Here is an 18,414-nt window from a genome sequence, read left to right on the forward strand (position 1 = left end):
CAGGTGAGTGGAGAAGTCGGTTTATATGCCGTGTTTGTGAAATCTACCTCTCCACTCACCTGATGAAGGAGGCCAGACCCTGGGGGGTGGAGTCAGTGGGTGGGGAGGGGGTCTGTCGGGGTGAGGGAGGTGGGGGGATTGCTTCAGCTGGGGGGTGGGCTGGACATCGGGGCACTCCGGGACGGGGGGAGGTTGGGGCTGGCCCCGGAATTGTTGTGGGGGCCATGATCGGGCTGTGTTGGGGCTGGAGGGGCAGCACTGTGGGGGGCCATGATCGGGCTGGCCAGCAAAAGGAGAGACCGACAGATCGGGACCACTGCGCATGCACAGAGTTCCGGAACTGTCAGACTCCGGCGTGAATAGGTCCCGCCCCCTGGGTTTTTAATGAGATTCACAATTGTGATCTCTGCAGTGCACAGAGTGTGGAGATTCAAGTGAGAAGCTGCACTGAATAAACAGTCGTGATGTAGAACAGTTTTCCCACCGGGTTCAGCACTTTTGGGAGCATCGCTCCCCTTGTTTCCTTCTTCAGTTGCCATATTCCTAATTGCGTACCTTAATTTTATATCAAAAACGTCTCTTATATTGGCATTATATATGTTAAGTTCTGATATTCTTTTGTTAAATGCATATCATGCATTTGGTTATGGATCCCGTATGCTGATCCTATTCCTATATTCATTACATTTGCATTACGGGCAGCACGGTGGCACAGTGGTTAGCACTGCTGCCTCACAGCACCAGGAACCCCAGTTCAATTCTGGCCTTGGGTGACCGTGTGGAGTTTGCACTTTCTCCCCGTGTCTGTGTGCGTTTCCTTCGGGTGCTCTGATTTCCTCCCACACTCCAAAGATGTGCAGGTTAGTTGGATTGACCATGCTAAATTGCCCTTTGGTGTCCTAAAATGTGCAGTTTAGGGGGATTAGGAGATAAATGTGTAGAATTACAGGGATAGGACCTGGGTGGGATGCTCTTTCGGAGAGTTAGTGCAGACCTCCTGCACTGTAGAGATTCTAAGGACCTACAATCTGTTATATTCCAAAATACTTTACTGTTCCATGATTTTATATTCTTTATGTTACTTCCATATCTCTGAGCTTAATCACTCTAGTTGCTTCTGTTGCCTAACCCCATGCTCCATCTGCTGCCCCTGTCTCCTACGCCTTTGCTCCAAATGCCTCACACGGGGCAGTCGTGTTTCACAACTCAGTTTGAGGTCACCCTTTCTTTCAGCACTGTTAAACAGCTTCTTTCCTATGCTCTCCTTCTCTCTAATTGATGGCAGATGTCTATCTTTGCTTGTTTAGCAAGGCTGTAAGCATTTCCAGACCCTCTCCGTGGCCCACAAAGCAAATGTTTCGACAAAATATTTCTGTTATTTCCTGTTCCTCAGCCGGAACAAAGAGATCGGCGTGTGCTGGAAAGAATTCTCCAATTGAATATTTCCAATTTTGTTGATGGAAAATTTATTATTAATGCCAACACCATCCAAGTGTGTGAATTTAAAGGGCCTGGATGACGGCCTAGTGGCATTATCGCTAGACTATTAATCCAGAAACTCAGCCGATGTTCTGGGGACCCGGGTTTGAAACCCACCACGGCAGATGGTGGAAGTTGAATTCAATGATAAAATATCTAGAATTAGGAACCTACTGATGACCATGAAACCATTGTTGGAAAAACCCATCTGGTTCACTAATGTCCTTTTGGGAAGGAAATCTGCCGCCCTTATCCTGGTCTGGCCTACATGTGACTCCAGCGCCACAGCAATGTGGTTGACTCTCAACTGCCCTCGGGCAACTACGGATGGGCAATAAATGCTGGCCAACCAGTGATGCCCAATGTCCCATGAATGAATTAAAAAAATTCTGACTATCCTTTGGTTCTTTTGACCCCTTCGATACCATTTGATAAACATAGGTTACAGATTTCCTTTGCATATGTGTTAGAGTTAGGGATGTCAGCTCAGCCTTGAACCTAATGTCACAATGAAGTAAGTTAAAATGGACTTTGGTTAAATGGAAAATAAAAGGCCCTCTGGATCGTCCATTCTCAGTCTCACAGGTCAGAATAAATGTTGAATAACACATTCTCCAAACTGTTCCATTAAGAAGCCATTCAATTCTTCTGTACACAAGACCTCAAAACTGGGATTCATTATCTTCCCCCCAATTTCACCTCTTTCTTCTACCTGCTAATTTTCAAAACTCAGTCTATCGCCTAACCCACCACTAATTGTTGATCATCTATCTTTCTCAATACAAAAAGGGATCGATCCATTTCACAGCTCCCATTACAACGTCCCATTGAGCATTTCTTGGTTATTTACAGCATGTAATCATAACCAGGCGAAACACTGCTCCTGAAAGCATTCAAGAATAGCATATGTGATACATGGGGTAGAGCTCTCTCCACAAGCCTCCATCAAACATATGGATGTAGATACCTTAAGGATTAAATAGAGGCTAACTGACTTTCTACACTGTTTTCTTTATTCATTTGTTGGACGTGGGCATCGCTGGTTGGCCACCATTTATTGCCCATCCCTAGTTACCCTTGAGAAGGTGGTGGTGAGCTGCCTTCTTGAATCGCTGCAGTCCATGTACTGTGGGTTGCTGAGACTTTGTAGTGATTGATACAACTGAGTGTGGCTTGCTAGGCCATTACAGAGGGTAGTTGCGAGTCAACCACATTGCTGTGGCTCTGGAGTCACATGTAGGACAGACCTGGTAAGGATGGTGGATTTCCTTCCCTAAAGGAAACATGGTGGCACGGTGGCACAGTGGTTAGCACTGCTGCCTCACAGCGCAAGGGACCCAGGTTCGATTCCCAGCTTGGGTCACTGTCTGCGTGGAGTTTGCACATTCTCCCCATGTCTACGTGGGTTTGGGATTGTGGTCGGTGCAGACTCGATGGGCCGAATGGCCTCCTTCTGCACTGTAGGGTTTCTATGATTCTATGGGTTTCCTCCCACAGTCCAAAGATGTGCAGGTTAGGTGGATTGGCCATGCTAAATTGCCCCTTTGTGTCAGGGGAACTAGCTAGGGTAAATGCATGGGGTTATGAGGATAGTGCCTGGGTGGGATTGTGGTCGGTACAGACTCGATGGGCCAAATGGCCTCCTTCTGCACTGTAGGGATTCTATGTTCTCCAAATGTGCACTGGCCAATATTTTTCCCTCAGACAACATCACTAAAACAGATTATCTGGTTGTTATCACACTGCTGTTTGTGTGCACCTGCCGTGTGCAAATTAGCTGGAACATTTCCAATGTTATAACAGTGACTACACTTCCAAATTGTATCCTTGGATATAAAGCATTTGGGAAGTCCTGAGGTCATGATAGGTGCTATATAAATGCAAGTTCTTTCTCTTTACTCAATAGTTGCAACATAAACTATTCCCTCTTTCCTGGCCAATTCAGGTTAGGGATTTATGCTAAACTGAAAAATCATCTGGCAATAATTAATTGGGAAGGATTCGAATGGAGATTAATTGAGTGGATTAAATGGGAACATGACTTGTAAATTCTATTCATTTAAATGCAGCAGATACTTAGACAAACAAAAGAGCCTTGTTCTCACTATTAAAGACATCCGTTGGGGAATGAAGTACAGTGATCGGTATCCAGGGTCAGGTAAAGAAAGAACAAACTTGCATTTTATCGAGCACCTTTCACAACCTCGGGACATCCGACAGCACTTTGAAGCCAATGAATCATTTTTGAAATGGAATCTGCACTTGTGTGGGCAAACGTGAAGGACAAACAGTGCACAGCAAGTCTCGGCAAAGGCTTTCAATCATCAGCTAACCTGCTTAGTGCTGTTGAGAGAGAGGTCAATGCTGAGGGCCCAGACATCAGGAAAACCTCCCACTCCTTCATTGAAAACGTACCACTGGATCTTCTAAATCCCACCCGAACAATCAGACAATCAGGGGAGTCAATGGCTTAGTGGTATTATTGCTAGACTATTAATCCACAGACTCAGCAAATGTTTTGGGAAGCTGGGTTCGAATCCAGCCATGGCAGATGGTGGAACTTGAATTCAATGAAAACTATCTGGAATTAAGAAACTATTGATGAACGTGAAACTATTGTTGATTGCCGGAAAAACTCATCTGGTTCACTATTGTCCTTCAGGGAAGGAAATCTGCCATCCTTACCTGGTCTGGCCTACATGTGACTCCAGAGCTACAGCAATGTGGCTGACTCTCAACTGCCCTCGGGCAACTAGGGATGGGCAATAAATGCTGCCCAGCCAGCGACACCCATGTCCCACAAATGAATAAAAAAAAGACAAAGCTGTGGTTTAATGTTTCATTTAAAAGACCTCTCGGTCAATGCAGTGCTTCCCTCAATACTGGAATCTCATTCTAGATTATGTGGTAACTAGATGCAGAGTAATATTATCTTTATTCTGTGTGCACAACAAGGAAATTCCCTTGTAATATTAGCGTATGAATATCAAAAGATAAATCTGAACTATCTGATGGAAAATAGGCTGAGCGTGTTGGCAAGAGGATACTATCAGTGCACTGCAGGCATGTAGGTGGGAACTCACAGGCTGCAGACCGTGGCAGTATCATGGGAACTGGAAGCCAACCTGGTTTTGTCTGGGGGAGCTGATGGCAGAGGGAGAGAGCCTGAGGAAGCAGCGGCCACCATTATTCTTGTGGAGTATTCCTGCTTCTCCTGGCCTAGGTTTTATCTCTAGAGTTCTACCCCCATCAGGCAACTACATGACTGAGAGGTGTGGGTGTGAGGGGTAGGTGAGGGTAGCGGTGGACTGTGTATGGAAAGTGACTCGTCATGGACTAGTCATTGACTCGTCAATTACCATACCATAGAACCATAGAATTTCCTAAAGTGTAAAAAGAGGGCCATTTGGTCCATCGAATCTGTACCAGCTCTCCAAAAGAGCATCCCACCCAGGCCCTCCCCTCCGCCCTATCCCAGTAACCCAGTGTATTTAGCATGGCTAATCCACCAAACCTACACGTCTTTGGACTGTGGGACAAAAAATAAGCTGAAGGGCCTGTTCCTGTGCTGTATTGTTCTTTGAAACCGGAGCACCCGGAGGAAACCCATGCAGACGTGCAAACTCCAAACAGGTCACCCAAGGCCAGAGTCAAATCCAGATCCCTGGCGCTGTGAGGCAGCAGTGCTAACCATTGAGCCACCATGCCTCCATGGGCAAGATTGAAGGATTATTTAATCTTTTCCTGCTCTCCAATATTGTAGGTTTGCGTACATGTCTTGTGACCCTTACTTTGCATATTTAAGGGGGCTTGCCACCTGAAAGAAAGGGATATTGCGTTCGCCCAGCGGAACAGCCCTTTGACAATGTCTAAGCCATGCAGTCCATGTTAAAAATTTAGGTCAAATTACCTGGTTGTGTTTGGCCCATTTAACAGAAACAAGTTAGCATAATAAGAAGCTCAACAGAAGATTGGTGCAATGCCTGCTCCAATCAGCTTGGATTATGTGGATCAAGCCCAAGACAGGAAGCAGCCAGCCTGCCTTGTCAGCTTGGATCGGGAATGTCTCACTTGCTGAGACTTTGAATTGGACTTTTGATTGGATTGAATTGGGTATAAACAAAACAAAAAAATTCAGAGTGTAAACTTTGCATCCACATGTTCTTTGCACTTTTTAGTTTTTCCTTTCGTTTTGCTTTCAGACAGTAGCACACCAGCTCTTGACACATCTTCTGATTCTTTTCTTGCCCCATCACCATCTCTTTGGCTCTGTAATTTCTGTCATTCAACCCCTCTTGTCTTCCCCCCATTAGAGGCCTTTCTTTGTCCTTATCCCAGTGCAACCCTTAATCAAAACCATCCCATCCCTAACTCCTCCCAATTCTGATAAAAAGTCAGCAACCTGAAATGTTACCTCTGTTTCTCTCTCCACAGGTGCTGCCTGAACTGCTGAGTGTTTCCAACATTTTCAAATTTTGTTTGAGTTATCCTGCACACATGGGCTCACATTCAGCAGGGCAGCACGGTGGCACAGTGGTTAGCACTGCTGCCTCACAGTGCCAGGGATCCGAATTCGATTCCCAGCCTCGGGTCACTGTCTGTACGGAGTCTGCACGTTCTCCCAGTTTCCTCCGGGTGCTCCGGTTTCCTCTCAGAGTCCAAAAGACGTGCTAGTTAGAGTGCATTGGCCGTGCTAAATTCTGCCTCAGTGTACCTGAACAGGCGCCGGAGTGTGGCGACTAGGGGATTTTCACTTCATTGCAGCGTTAATGTAAGCCTACTTGTGACAGTAAAAAAAGCTGGTTTCGTAGCTAAAGAGGGCAATTGATCGATCAGTTTGATTTTGGAGTGTGTGACTAATGTGACTCCAAGTGTACAGAAACATTGGTTTGTTTGCCTGCTCCAGTTCACAAGAACCTTTGCAATGCCACATATCATAATCAGATAATATCATAATGAGAATCTGAAGTACTGATAATAATGTACAGGGTGATGAAATGAGGATTAGTATAAGTTACGCCGCCTGTCATGATTCACTGACAGTGCTTTTCATTAACACCAGAGTTTCCTTGATCATTTCTGAAAGGCGAAACATTATGATTTATGATATTTTGCATCATAATATTTTTCTATTGCTCCAATGACAAAGAGCAAAGCGGCAGCTCGGCTGAATGGTACAGATGGTAACATGTAGGGTGGGATTTTATGACCTCGCTCGGGCGAGATTGTAAAATCCCGCCCGAGGCCAACGGAGATTTCTGTTCTGCGAGCCTTGCCCGCCCGGAATCGGGATGGGCGAGGCGGTAAAATTCTGGCCGTAGACTTGGCAGCCTTGTGCCATGGGTGAAATGCAAAGACTTTGCTCTGGTTTGTTATTAAAAGGAAAGCTGACATCCCGTGGCATTGCCCGCAGTGAGGTGTGAACTTCAGCTGCTGAAATGGAGAGATACCAAACCTGTCCTGTCTCTTTAATAAGAAGTTTAACAACACCAGGTTAAAGTCCAACAGGTTTATTTGGTAGCAAAAGCCACAAGCTTTGGCTTTTGCTACCAAATAAACCTGTTGGACTTTAACCTGGTGTTGTTAAACTTCTTACTGTGTTTACCCCAGTCCAACGCCGGCATCTCCACATCCTGTCTCTTTAATGCCAATGTATCAGCATGTCTTTGTAGGGATGCTCTATAATGATCATTACACGATCCTGCAGATTGGAAACTATTGTTGAATCTCTGGTTACTGGAAGGAGCAGGTAACCATGCACAGAAATGAAAAAGTTAAAAACTGATTGGTTTTTCATCTTTTTAAAACTTTTGACAATTTAAAGTGTGATGATTGTGCTCTGGATGGAAGGCAAACACTTACAAATCTCTTGTAAACATCACATTTTTTAAAATGAATTTTCACTTTCGAGGTTGTATCTACTGCCCATCCCTCGATGCCCTGGTTACAGTGGAATGGGTGGCGGGGCAATTTCAGGGGTTGATTATGAGTCAACCATGCGGCTTTGGGACTGGAGTCACATATAGACCAGACTTGCTAAGAATTGAATGAGCCAGTTGGCATTTCTACAATGATTCGGTGTCACTTTTACTGGTCCATTTTTATTTCCAGATTATTTTTTTAAAACTCAATTAAAATTCTTTGTCCGTCGAATGTGAACATTTGGATTATGAGTCCAATATCCACAATACAGTATCCTTCATGCACCTAAGTACAAAGTGGAAAAAATCGTGTTGGCGCAAGATTGTAGCTTGGTGACGCATGTAGGTGACTCAGAGGCCATTCATCTCTATTCTCCTAACTAGAGGTGTCACAAAGGCTCCTTCTAAAAATGCAGTTACTTGTTTATTCTTTTCTTTCCGGTCTTCCTCGGAGACGTTAGCCTTGCCTCAGTGGACAGCACTTCCACCTCTGAGTCACAGTAAGAAGTCTCACAACACCAGGTCAAAGTCCAACAGGTTTATTTGGCAGCACGAGCTTTCGGAACGCTGCCCCAGGTGAGTCATTCACCTGATGAAGGAGCAGCACTCCGAAAGCTCATCTACCAAATAAACCTATTGGATTTTAACCCGGTGTTGTGAGACTTCTTACCGTGCCTACCCCAGTCCAACGCCGGTATGTCCACATCATGATCTCTGAGTCAGAAAGTTGTGGGTTCAAGGCCCACTCCAACCTTGAGCACATCACCAAGCTGACACTCCAGTTAGTACTGAGTAAGCGCTGCATGACAGAGGTCCCATCTTTTGACTGAGATGTTAAACCATCAAGTGGACATTAAAGATCCCATGGCACAATTCAAGGAAGTGCAGGGGTGTTCCACCTGGCCACCTATCCAATATTTATCCCTCTACCAACTACAAACAGACTATCTAGTCATTACCTCGTTGCTAACTGTGGGATAGAAACATAGAACATAGAAACATAGAAAAACTACAGCATAAAACAGGCCCTTCGGCCCCACAAGTTGTGCCGAACATATCCCTACCTTTTGGGCCTACCTATAACCCTCCATCCTATTAAGTCCCATGTACTCATCCAGGAGTCTTTTAAAAGACCCTATTGAGTTTGCCTCCACCACCACTGATGGCAGCCGATTCCACTCGCCCACCACCCTCTGTGTGAAAAACTTCCCCCTAACATTTCCCCTGTACCTACTCCCCAGCACCTTAAACCTGTGTCCTCTCGTGGCAGCCATTTCCACCCTGGGAAAAAGCCTCTGAGAGTCCACCCGATCTATGCCTCTCAACATCTTATATACCTCTATCAGGTCTCCTCTCATCCCACGTCTCTCTAAGGGATCTTGCTGTGTGCAGATTGGTTGCCATGTTTCTTGCATTACAACAATGACTACACTACACCAGCGCTTCATTGGCTGTAGAGGACTTCAGAAAGCTGGCGGTTGTGAAAGGTGCAATGAAAATGTAAATTCCTTCTTTCTTTTGTACAGGAGTGAAGATGGCGAGGATTCCCCTTTCCCCTTACAGGGAACATGTCCAACAAAAATGGTCTTTCAGAGGGGGCTGGGGAGGAACCTTCCGCTCTGAATTCTAAGTTTGGCGGCAGGTGTGGGATTGTGAGTGATTGCTGCTGTGGAAGGCCGGGGGAGGGGAAGCTGCGTACATGCGATCTTGCGCTACTCAACTCACCACATAAACATCCATTTGAAGCATGGCGGATCTCACAGTGGGGCAGGCAAGAAGTTGCCTCCTTGCAAAAAGGTCCGGCTGTCCTTTTTAAAGGGCCATACAGCCTCCCTGCCTTACCCACTTTAACTTGCCTCCCAGGCCCAGCCTCTGCTCCACCACTCCACCCTAAACCCCCTTCTCACCTTGGCACAGCCTGTGTTACTGGCACCCGTTATGAGTGAAGTCATGAGCGGTACCCAAGAAGGCGAAAGCAGCATCCACTGATGCCAAAGTCGCATACCACTTATATACAGTCGCAAAACTGGACGTACTCATTTCCTGCTGCCGGGGGAACTTAATTCTGGCAAGGTGTCCTCTTAATGGACGTGTATGACACGATAATGCAGGCAAAAGGGCTTCCAGACATCATTCATCGGGAAGCTTAACCTGTCTTTAACTGATCTTTAATGTCCTGAGAACTTAATTCCGACAGTTCATCCTGGCCTTGGGAAAATGATTTCTGGCCTCACACCAGGTTCCCCCGCCCGCAATGCTTCCTGCTGCTGGCGAGACCGGAAGATCCTACCCTCGGAATCAGACTGTTTGGATTTAGCCATGTTTGTCTCTTCAGGCCAAAGGATGTCATTTCCTGCCTGGTGGTCTATCATGCTGTTGAAAACACTGATTCTTCACGGGCCTCTCCACTGCTCTGTGTAAGGGAGTAACTGTCAGGAAGGTAATGTCTGTTTGAATTATCTGGTTAATTTTATCTTGAGATATTGCCTCTCTGTGCTGTCAGTATACTGACTTGCCTAATGGTAAATCATTCCAATCTGTACACAGTGCAGCCCGGGGGGAATTTAACAAGAAGTTTATAACTCAAGTTTACATTCAATCTTACTGTTATGATTTCAGTCCGATTCCAAACTGCGCTGTGTGAAGGTTGATGCAAAACTCCAATCCCCTTGGGAAATCAACACCCACCGTTAGCATTAATCACTGCCAGCAAAGTCAGGTATAGCCATTTCTTAATAAGTTTCCCCGTAATGTTATAAGAAGGGCGGCACGGTGGCACAGTGGTTAGCACTGCTTCCTCACAGCGCCAGAGACTCGGGTTCAATTCCCGGCTTGGATCACTGTTTGTGTGGAGTCTGCATGTTCTCCCCATGTCTGTGCTGGTTTCCTCCGGGTGCTCTGGTTTCCCCCCACTGTCTGAAAGGCGTACTGGTTAGGTGTATTGGCCATGCTAAATTCTCCCTCAGTGTACCCAAACAGGAGCCGGAGTGTGGCGACTAGGGGATTTTCACAGCAACTTCATTGCAGTGTTAATGTGACAATAAATAAAAACTTAACTTTAAAAAGAATTCCTTTGGTCATGATAGGCGTGAATCAGTGATTCACAATTTTCCAGTGGGGGTACAAGTCAGAGGTAAGGCTTTTTAAAATTCATTCATAGGACATGGGCGTCGCTGGCTGGCCAGCATTTATTGCCCACCCCTAGTTGCCCTTGAGAAGGTGGTGGTGAGCTGTCTTCTTGAATCGCTGCTGTCCACATACTGTGAGTTGACCCATAATGCCGTGAGGGAGGGAATTCCAGGATTTTGACCCAGCGACTGAGAAGGAAAGGTGATATATTTCCAAGTCAGGATGGTGAGTGGTTTGGAGGGGAACTTGCAGGTGGTGGTGTTGCCATGCACCTGCTGCCCTTGGCCTTCTAGATGGAAGTGTTGTGGGTTTGGGAGGTGCTGTCTAAGATCTTTGGTGAGTTTCTGCAGTGAATCTTGTCGATGGTACACACCGCTGCTACTGAGCAGCCCCAGGATTCGCACGCTTTGGCCCAATTGGCCAAACAGGTCACGTGACTCTCCAAATCCTCACCCCCTTAAAGGGGCTCACTGCTACAGGGGTGAAAGCGTGAACATGTTCAGACAAAGTGGATGGTGCCATAGCAACATGGCAGTGTCCAATTCCCCCATCAGCCCCTCTGTAGGAGAGATGAGAATGAACTGTTTTACAGAGTTGCCTCGTTCTTGCCAAGATGCAGGATGAGAATTTTCAAACAGATTTCATGACAAACATCTTCCTTGCTTACGCTCCTTTCTTCCTCCTAAACTGCAAATCCCTCTGACCGTTGCTCTTTTTTGTCTTCATTCTCAGAATTAAGACTTGTTGCTCCGCCTCCTCCTCTAACCCATTCTTTTCCGACCTCTCAGGAACGTCCATCGTGCCTGCAATCGGCCAGCTTTCCAAACCCAAGCATGATATCACCCAACAACTACTTCCTGTATCTCATGTTCTTTCCCACTGGCAAGGAAATGGGGAGGAGATGAGAAGCAATTTAGTTACGCAGTGAGTTGTTGAAATCCGGAAAGCCCTGTCTGAAAGCATAGTGAACGGATATTCAAAAGTAATTGTTACTAAGGGAGTTGGATATAGACTTCAAAAGGAAAAACTTACACTGCTAAGGGGAGAGGACAGGGGAGTGGAACTGTTGGAAAGAGCCATCATGGACACATTAGGTTGACTGATCTCTTGTGTTGTTTGGAGAGGCTTTCAGACTTGCTAACGTTACAAAAATGGACACACATTTCTCAATTTCTTATTTTCACGAAGTGAAAAACTCCACATACCTTGACTACAGTTCCTTCCGTGATATCCCTCAGGGCATCGAATCTCGCACTCGCCAGTCACATGGTCACACGAAACGCCAACTGAGCAGCTACACTTAGCATTACATCCAACGCCATAAAAACCCTGATCACAAGCTTGGGACAAAGGGAGAAAAGAAAGGATGAAACTTTCATATGTCCAAGGATATCATTCATTCACTCACTCCTGAGGGGACTGGATGAATTTTACTCCAATATCCAGGCAAACATCCAACCCTTTCGCAAATAATCCCAAAACAAAGAGACTTAACTAAGCTGCTGAATAGCAGGCACTGCTTCATGCCTTAATACAAACACCTGTTGAAATGCTAATTAATGATTTTATGAATTATAAAAATAAAGTGAGTGAGGGCAAGGAGATTAATTTATCAATTTTACTTTACTTATTTATTTAAAATTTTTTTTTACTCCATTCTTAAAGTTACAAAGCCAGTGCTCAGAGCGGACTGGAAAATCCCAAATCCATGCATGCTTGCTCCAAAAACCAAAATCAAAATCCAATTGAATCCAATTCAAGGTCCCCTCGAGAGAGACAAACAAGATCCAAGCTGACAAGATCAGACATTGCAGCCCATCTTAGGCTTGATCTGACGCTTGATCTTAGCCAAAAGGCCAAGAAGTGATATTTTATTAGGGACATAAACTTAGCTTGTGTTCTCTTGATTTCAGATGTTTGAGGGGGTGATCTAATTGAAGTATTGAAAACAATTCGGGGAATCAATGGGGAAGATATGGAGAAACTATTTCCTTTGGCGGAAGAATCCATAAGAGGGCATAATGTTAAAATTAGAGTTAGGCCTTTCAGAAATAAAATCAGAAAGAACTTCTTCACACAAAGGCTAGTACAAATCATACCCACTCTCACAAAAAGCTGTGGATGCCAAGGCAATTAAAGCTTTCTAGAATGCAATGAATATATTTTTATTAAAGTTTATTTATTAGTGTCACAAGTAGGCTTACAGCAATAAGTTTACTGTGAAAATCCACTAGTCGTCACATTCCGGCTCCTGTTCGGATACACTGAGGGAGAATTTAGCATGGCCAATGCACCTAATCAGCACTTTTTCGGATCGTGGGAGGAAACTGGAGCACCCGGAGGAAATCCACGCAGACACGGGGAGAACGGGCAGACTCTGCACAGACAGTGACCGGGAATCGAGCGCGGGTCCCTGGTGCTGTGAGGCAGCAGTGCTAACCACTGTGCCACCGTGCCACCCCCATTAGATAAGGTGAGGGTTTTAAGGGATATGTGCAGAGGCAGGTAAATGGAGTCGAGCTCCAGAATGGCCATTGTCTAATTCATTGGCAGAACTGGTTTGAAAGGCTGAATGGCCTCCTCCTGTTTCTATGTCCTCTGCCCCAGCCATTTTGGAAAATACATCGATTGTTCCCACACAGCATTCACTGCAGCAATGGTTTCAGGTTTTTAAATCTGTAGTTTTTGAAATAGAGTAAATTTTCACAGGGCAATAAAAATTATATATTTCGTGTTATCAACACTCTTCAATTTTCATCCCAATGCATATTATTGCACATATTAAGCTGGCAATTAGAGCCGCGAACACTTATAGCACCAAAGGAGGCCATTCAGTCCATTGTGGCAGCTCTTTGCTGGCCCAATCAAACACTAATTTCACTGGCCTGCTACCCCCAAGTGTGGGATGAATTCCAGAATATCGCTCCATCTTCACGGTCCCTTTCCACAAACAACATTTTCTGGAAACGGAAGGCGCATTGTGCTCCATGGAGTGTTTGATCATCTTCACTATCCTTTAAACTGAAATAACTTTCCCAACCGTTGGGCACTCACCTTTGTGGCAAGTGTCGCCCTGATAGCCAGGCTTGCAAGTGCAGCTTCCATCTTTGCGGTTGCATTGCAGCGTGTTGCGCTGTTCACATCGGCATTCCTTCGAACAGCCAGGCCCGTGTGTCCACTTTGGACACGCTGGTGGAGCACAGAAAGAGAACAAAGGAAAGGTTAGCCATGCCTCATGGTTAAAACAGACACGTTGGGCGGAATTTTCCCGTCCTGCCCGACCCGGGAATCGTAGCGTGCAGGGGCGGACCATGCAAAGATCCGTTGATCTCGGGCGGGAATGGGTTGAGCACAGCCAGAAAATCCGGCCCTTTGTTCTTCAGGAAGACCTCAAGCAAGTAAAAACATTACAGGCAAACTCAATTACAGCAGGTTTAAATCAAAACCACTAAAACAAGAGGAAAAGTGCTTCCAACATGAAATGAGGAATACCATTGTCCAGTGATGAACTTGATTTCAATAAATTTGGTGCTGAAAGAGCGAGCCCAAAAGTTTCCAGAAGGTTTGTGTTCTCTCCTATCCTTCAGGAAAGGGCACTGCCATCTTTACCAGTCTGGCTTACACATGAGTCCAGTCCCACACCACAAGTGGCTGCAGAGGCTCGTTACTGGTTGCCGGCGGGATCATAGAATTGCTACAGCACAGAAGGAGGCCATTCGGCCCATGGAGCTGCACGGACAGCAATCCCAGCCAAGCCCTATTCCCCTAACCCCACATATTTACCCTTCCAATCCTCCTGACACTAAGGGGCAATTTAGTGTGGCCAATCCATCTAACCTGCACATCTTCAGAGTGTGGGAGGAAACCAGAGCCCCCAGAGGAAACCCACGCAGACAAAGGGAGAACGTGCAAGGCCAGCACAGTGAGGCAGCAGTGCTAACCACTGTGTCACCGTGCTGCCGATGTCCATGCCAGTTTGTATGGCTCACCTGTTCCGTCAGTGGGGAACCTACTGTGGATGGTCACCTTCAGTGGGACTGGAAGATCCAACTAGCAGGAAGGACCGGAAAATCCCGTCCCATGTCAATGACATTTTTAAAAATTCATACATGGGACATGGGCATTGCTGGCTGGCCAGCATTTATTGCCCATCCCTAATCGCCCTTGAATGGAATGGCTTGCTGGGCCATTTCAGAGGGCAGTTGAGAGTCAACCACACTGCTGTGGCTCTGGAGTCACATGCAGGCCAGACCAGGTAAGGATGGCAGATTTCCTTCCCTAAATGACATTAGTGAACCAGATGGGTTTAATATATTTTGGGCAACTACGGATAGACAATAAATGCTGCTTACCAAAGTTGCCACAATGTGGGTTCCCTTCTGGAGACCTGAGCACATAATCAAGGCTGACACTCCATTAGAAAGGGAGTGCTGCACGGTCAGAAATGCCATCTTTCCTCTGACACATTAAACTGAGGTCCTGGCTACCACCCCAGTTGAACGGAAAAAATTCAACAGCACTGTTTCAAAATTAACATGGAGTTCTCCTGGTCTCCTGGCCAATATTTATCCCTCAACCAACATCACTGAGCAGATCCCTCAATCATTGTCACATTGCTGTTTATGGGGGAGTGGGTGTACCTTGTTTCCTACTTAGAACAAATGCTTTCAAAGTAGTTCATTCATTGTAAAGCACTTTGGGGTGTCCTAAGGTCACGAGAAGCTCCACAGAAAAACAATATCGTCCTTTGTTTCTAGAAGCCTTGATGCTACAATAACCTTTGACTTTTTACTTTGATACCATTCACCTGTTGTCTTTTACACTGGGCACCACTGTCTAATGTAACCGCTTTATTCTTTTATCCAGTGTCTAATGTAATTGCTTTATTACTGTCTGTATAAGAGGCCCCTTGTTGGTGTGGGACGCTCTGCATCATTGCCAAACCAGCTGGCAACCACATTCACCTTAGTAAAACAGAACTCAGCAAACTCCAATAAACATTACATTCTTTAATCGCAAGGCCCAGCTTTCAGGGAGCCAGTTCCGACGTCGCAATAGACCTGCCAACCCGAGCCACACTTTACAAGAATGGAAACGCGCCAGGTGCCAAAGAAGCTAGACACAACTAAAACTGACTGGCATTTTAGGCCCCAGGAGATTTCAGCTGCTGCTGAGTAAGTGACGGATTTGTTTGATGCTAAATGAAGTAATTAGGTGTAAGAAGTCAAAGTGATTGCTCAGAAACAAGGCTGAATTGGAAGTTCTGCCTTCGGATCTGAATCCATCCCACAGCACTGACATGGCTTTGTTGTAGTCCACAACATTCTGTTATCATTGTATGTCTTAGATGGGGTTGTTCATGATCTGGACTGCTTGAGGCAAGGCTGTTAGTAAACTCTACCTTTAGTTGAACATTATACTAACAATATACAATGTAGACAAGGCTCTACATAGAACTTTGTCCATGCTCTGTTTCATGTGATCTTACATCATTGATGATATACACTTACATATTTAACATTAACCATTTATTCCATAGTTGCTACTCCAGGGAGATAGGGGCCTGGATCTTCACAGAGTTATGGAGGCTATGTGTCTTATCCAAAATGAATACAAATATCTATTTTTATAAGGGATTAAGTACTTGAGGTTGCTTGAATGTTTTAAGTGGACTTTTATCAATGAGAGTGTTTTTTATACAGTGTAGTCTGTAATAGATACGTCGAACTTTATTTTATTTCATCTCAGCATGGATCCTGAGGTCTGCCCAGGGTGGATACTGGGCGAGTTAGCATGGAGGGTGTAAGGGTAAACATGGGTTGGTATAGAGGCCAAAAGTGGTCATGAGGATGAGTTGGGTGGGGGGAATAGGTTGGCATGGAGGGTATTAGGGACCATTGGGGTTGGGTGGAGGCTTGTGTGTTGGCATGGAGAGTATGAGGGGACATTTAGGTGGGTGAGGCATGGGTTGACATGAGATAGAATGGATGGGGCATCAGGAGTGAGTGGAGAGCTGTGAGGTGTGTGCTTTACAGGGCCTAGTTTTCAAACACATAACTGGGACGAAGATCCAGAGTACCAAGTTGGGCTTTTTAACAAGCCCACTCGGCACTGGCTGCCTCCAAACTGTTTCCAGAGACAGTATGCCCAAAGCCAGCATGCAATCCACCCTCCGGAACAAAGATCCCATCACTCGAGGCACTCACAGAAATTTCCCGATCGTGCACTTGCCTCGGGAGCACAAATTCAGGCCAACATAGCGACCTGTGGATTGAGTTTGGATCCCATTGTGTACAAGTCTGCAGAACTCGGCAGGCCATTCCTTTGCAACAAATTGACCTTCACCTGAAGGGGCCACTTGAACATCAGGTGTAGCAAATAAACAATGGGATGCTGGTACCACCGATAATTAATGGCTAGAAATTCCATGTATGTTAGAGTTATTTTCCAAGTCACATTTCTCTTCCATTTAAACACGGGTAACTTTCTGTAGGTTCCCTGCAGCCTGTGATGTACCCTGGTCCTGGGATATGAGGCCTCCACCACAGCTGGTCCACAGATCACTGCCAGAGAGAACTCAGTAGAGAGATACCCAATACCTGCCCCACACCTTTCACCAAAAGCCGCACTATTTATTTAGTGTGTTGCTGGGTTTTTTTGGCTATCATTAAGCATTGGCAGTGCCAACCTACAAAAGACACAGGCCACTGGATAGTACAGTTAGTGGGCTCAATTCATTGATGTGGAACATAGAATCCCTATAGTGCAGAAAGAGGCCATTCGGCCCATCAAGTCTGCATCGACAACAATCCCACCCAGGCCCTATCCCCGTAACCCCACATATTTACTCCTAATCCCTCTAACCTATGCATCCCGGGACACTAAGGGGCAACTTAGCATGGCTGATGCACCTAACCCACACATCTTTGGACATGATCTGTATTTGCTAGAAAAGGTCCCTGGATGAAAATTTAAGGTATTGTTCCTGTTTGGTTGAGAAACATTGAATTGCAATATGGCCAGTATGATTCCTGGGATATGGGCAATAGGGACTGTGATGATAGACTGTAGTGATTTATGCTGTTGTCCATTTGTGCATATTTGTGTGTGCAGGTGTATGTTTGAGAACACATGTATGTGTGCATACAAGTGTGTGAGTATGTGCGAGTGTGTGCACCTGGGAATGTATGTGTGTGTGTGCACGCCAGTGAGTTGGAAAAGGAAAGGTTGCCCATAACGGGTACTCACCCACTAGGGGAACGGCAGGCACCTGTGCACCCTGCCACCCCTCCAATTTCTAACAAACAAGAGGAACCAAACTTCCCGACTTACGTAGATGGCAGAAGCGTCCGTAGAGGCCTGGATCACAGAGGCAGGCACCATAGATGCGGTGGCAGCGCCCATTGTGGGCACAGTTGCATTTCTTATTGCAGGTCTTCCCATACAATCCCTTGGGGCAGCCTATGAGAGAAGGCAGACAGTCCCTGGACATCAACCAGTTTTACTTTAAAGCAAAATTGAGACATTTTAACATGAATAAGAGCAACCGCACATGAAAGATGTGAGAAATGGAAGGGCGGCGGGGGGGAATATAGAGAGTCTGGGCTCAGGGTGAGTGTGGGGATGGGGTGTGTAGGCAGTCAGCATGGAATTACAAACATGTGAACACACACATGCACACACACCACAAACAACATAGATAAGAGCAAACACCCACATAGAGCTTCACACACAAAGAAACAGTATTTATATAGGGTTTCTAACCCTCGGCATTGTCCATGGAGTCTCCGGGAATTGCAGATTAATCTCCCTGACACTGCAATGAAGGACCCAGGAGAAAAATCACAGGGGCGTTAAATAAAAATGTTTCTTCTTTTTGTTTCTT

General features: G+C 45.7%; 1 protein-coding gene across 1 annotated transcript in view; it reads right to left on the reverse strand.

The window, feature by feature from the left end:
* LOC144509853 (uncharacterized) overlaps positions 1-18,414 on the reverse strand; it is a 415,538-nt gene that overhangs the window by 52,613 nt on the left and 344,511 nt on the right. The window contains exons 15-17 of the mRNA XM_078238759.1: positions 17,862-17,990; positions 13,584-13,718; positions 11,735-11,869 (exon numbers count right to left, since the gene is read on the reverse strand). Of these exons, the coding sequence (XP_078094885.1) occupies positions 11,735-11,869; positions 13,584-13,718; positions 17,862-17,990 (399 nt within the window). The remainder of the gene's footprint in view (positions 1-11,734; positions 11,870-13,583; positions 13,719-17,861; positions 17,991-18,414) is intronic.

Source organism: Mustelus asterias, chromosome 22, assembly GCF_964213995.1.
Source record: "Mustelus asterias chromosome 22, sMusAst1.hap1.1, whole genome shotgun sequence".
Lineage (NCBI taxonomy): Eukaryota > Metazoa > Chordata > Chondrichthyes > Carcharhiniformes > Triakidae > Mustelus > Mustelus asterias.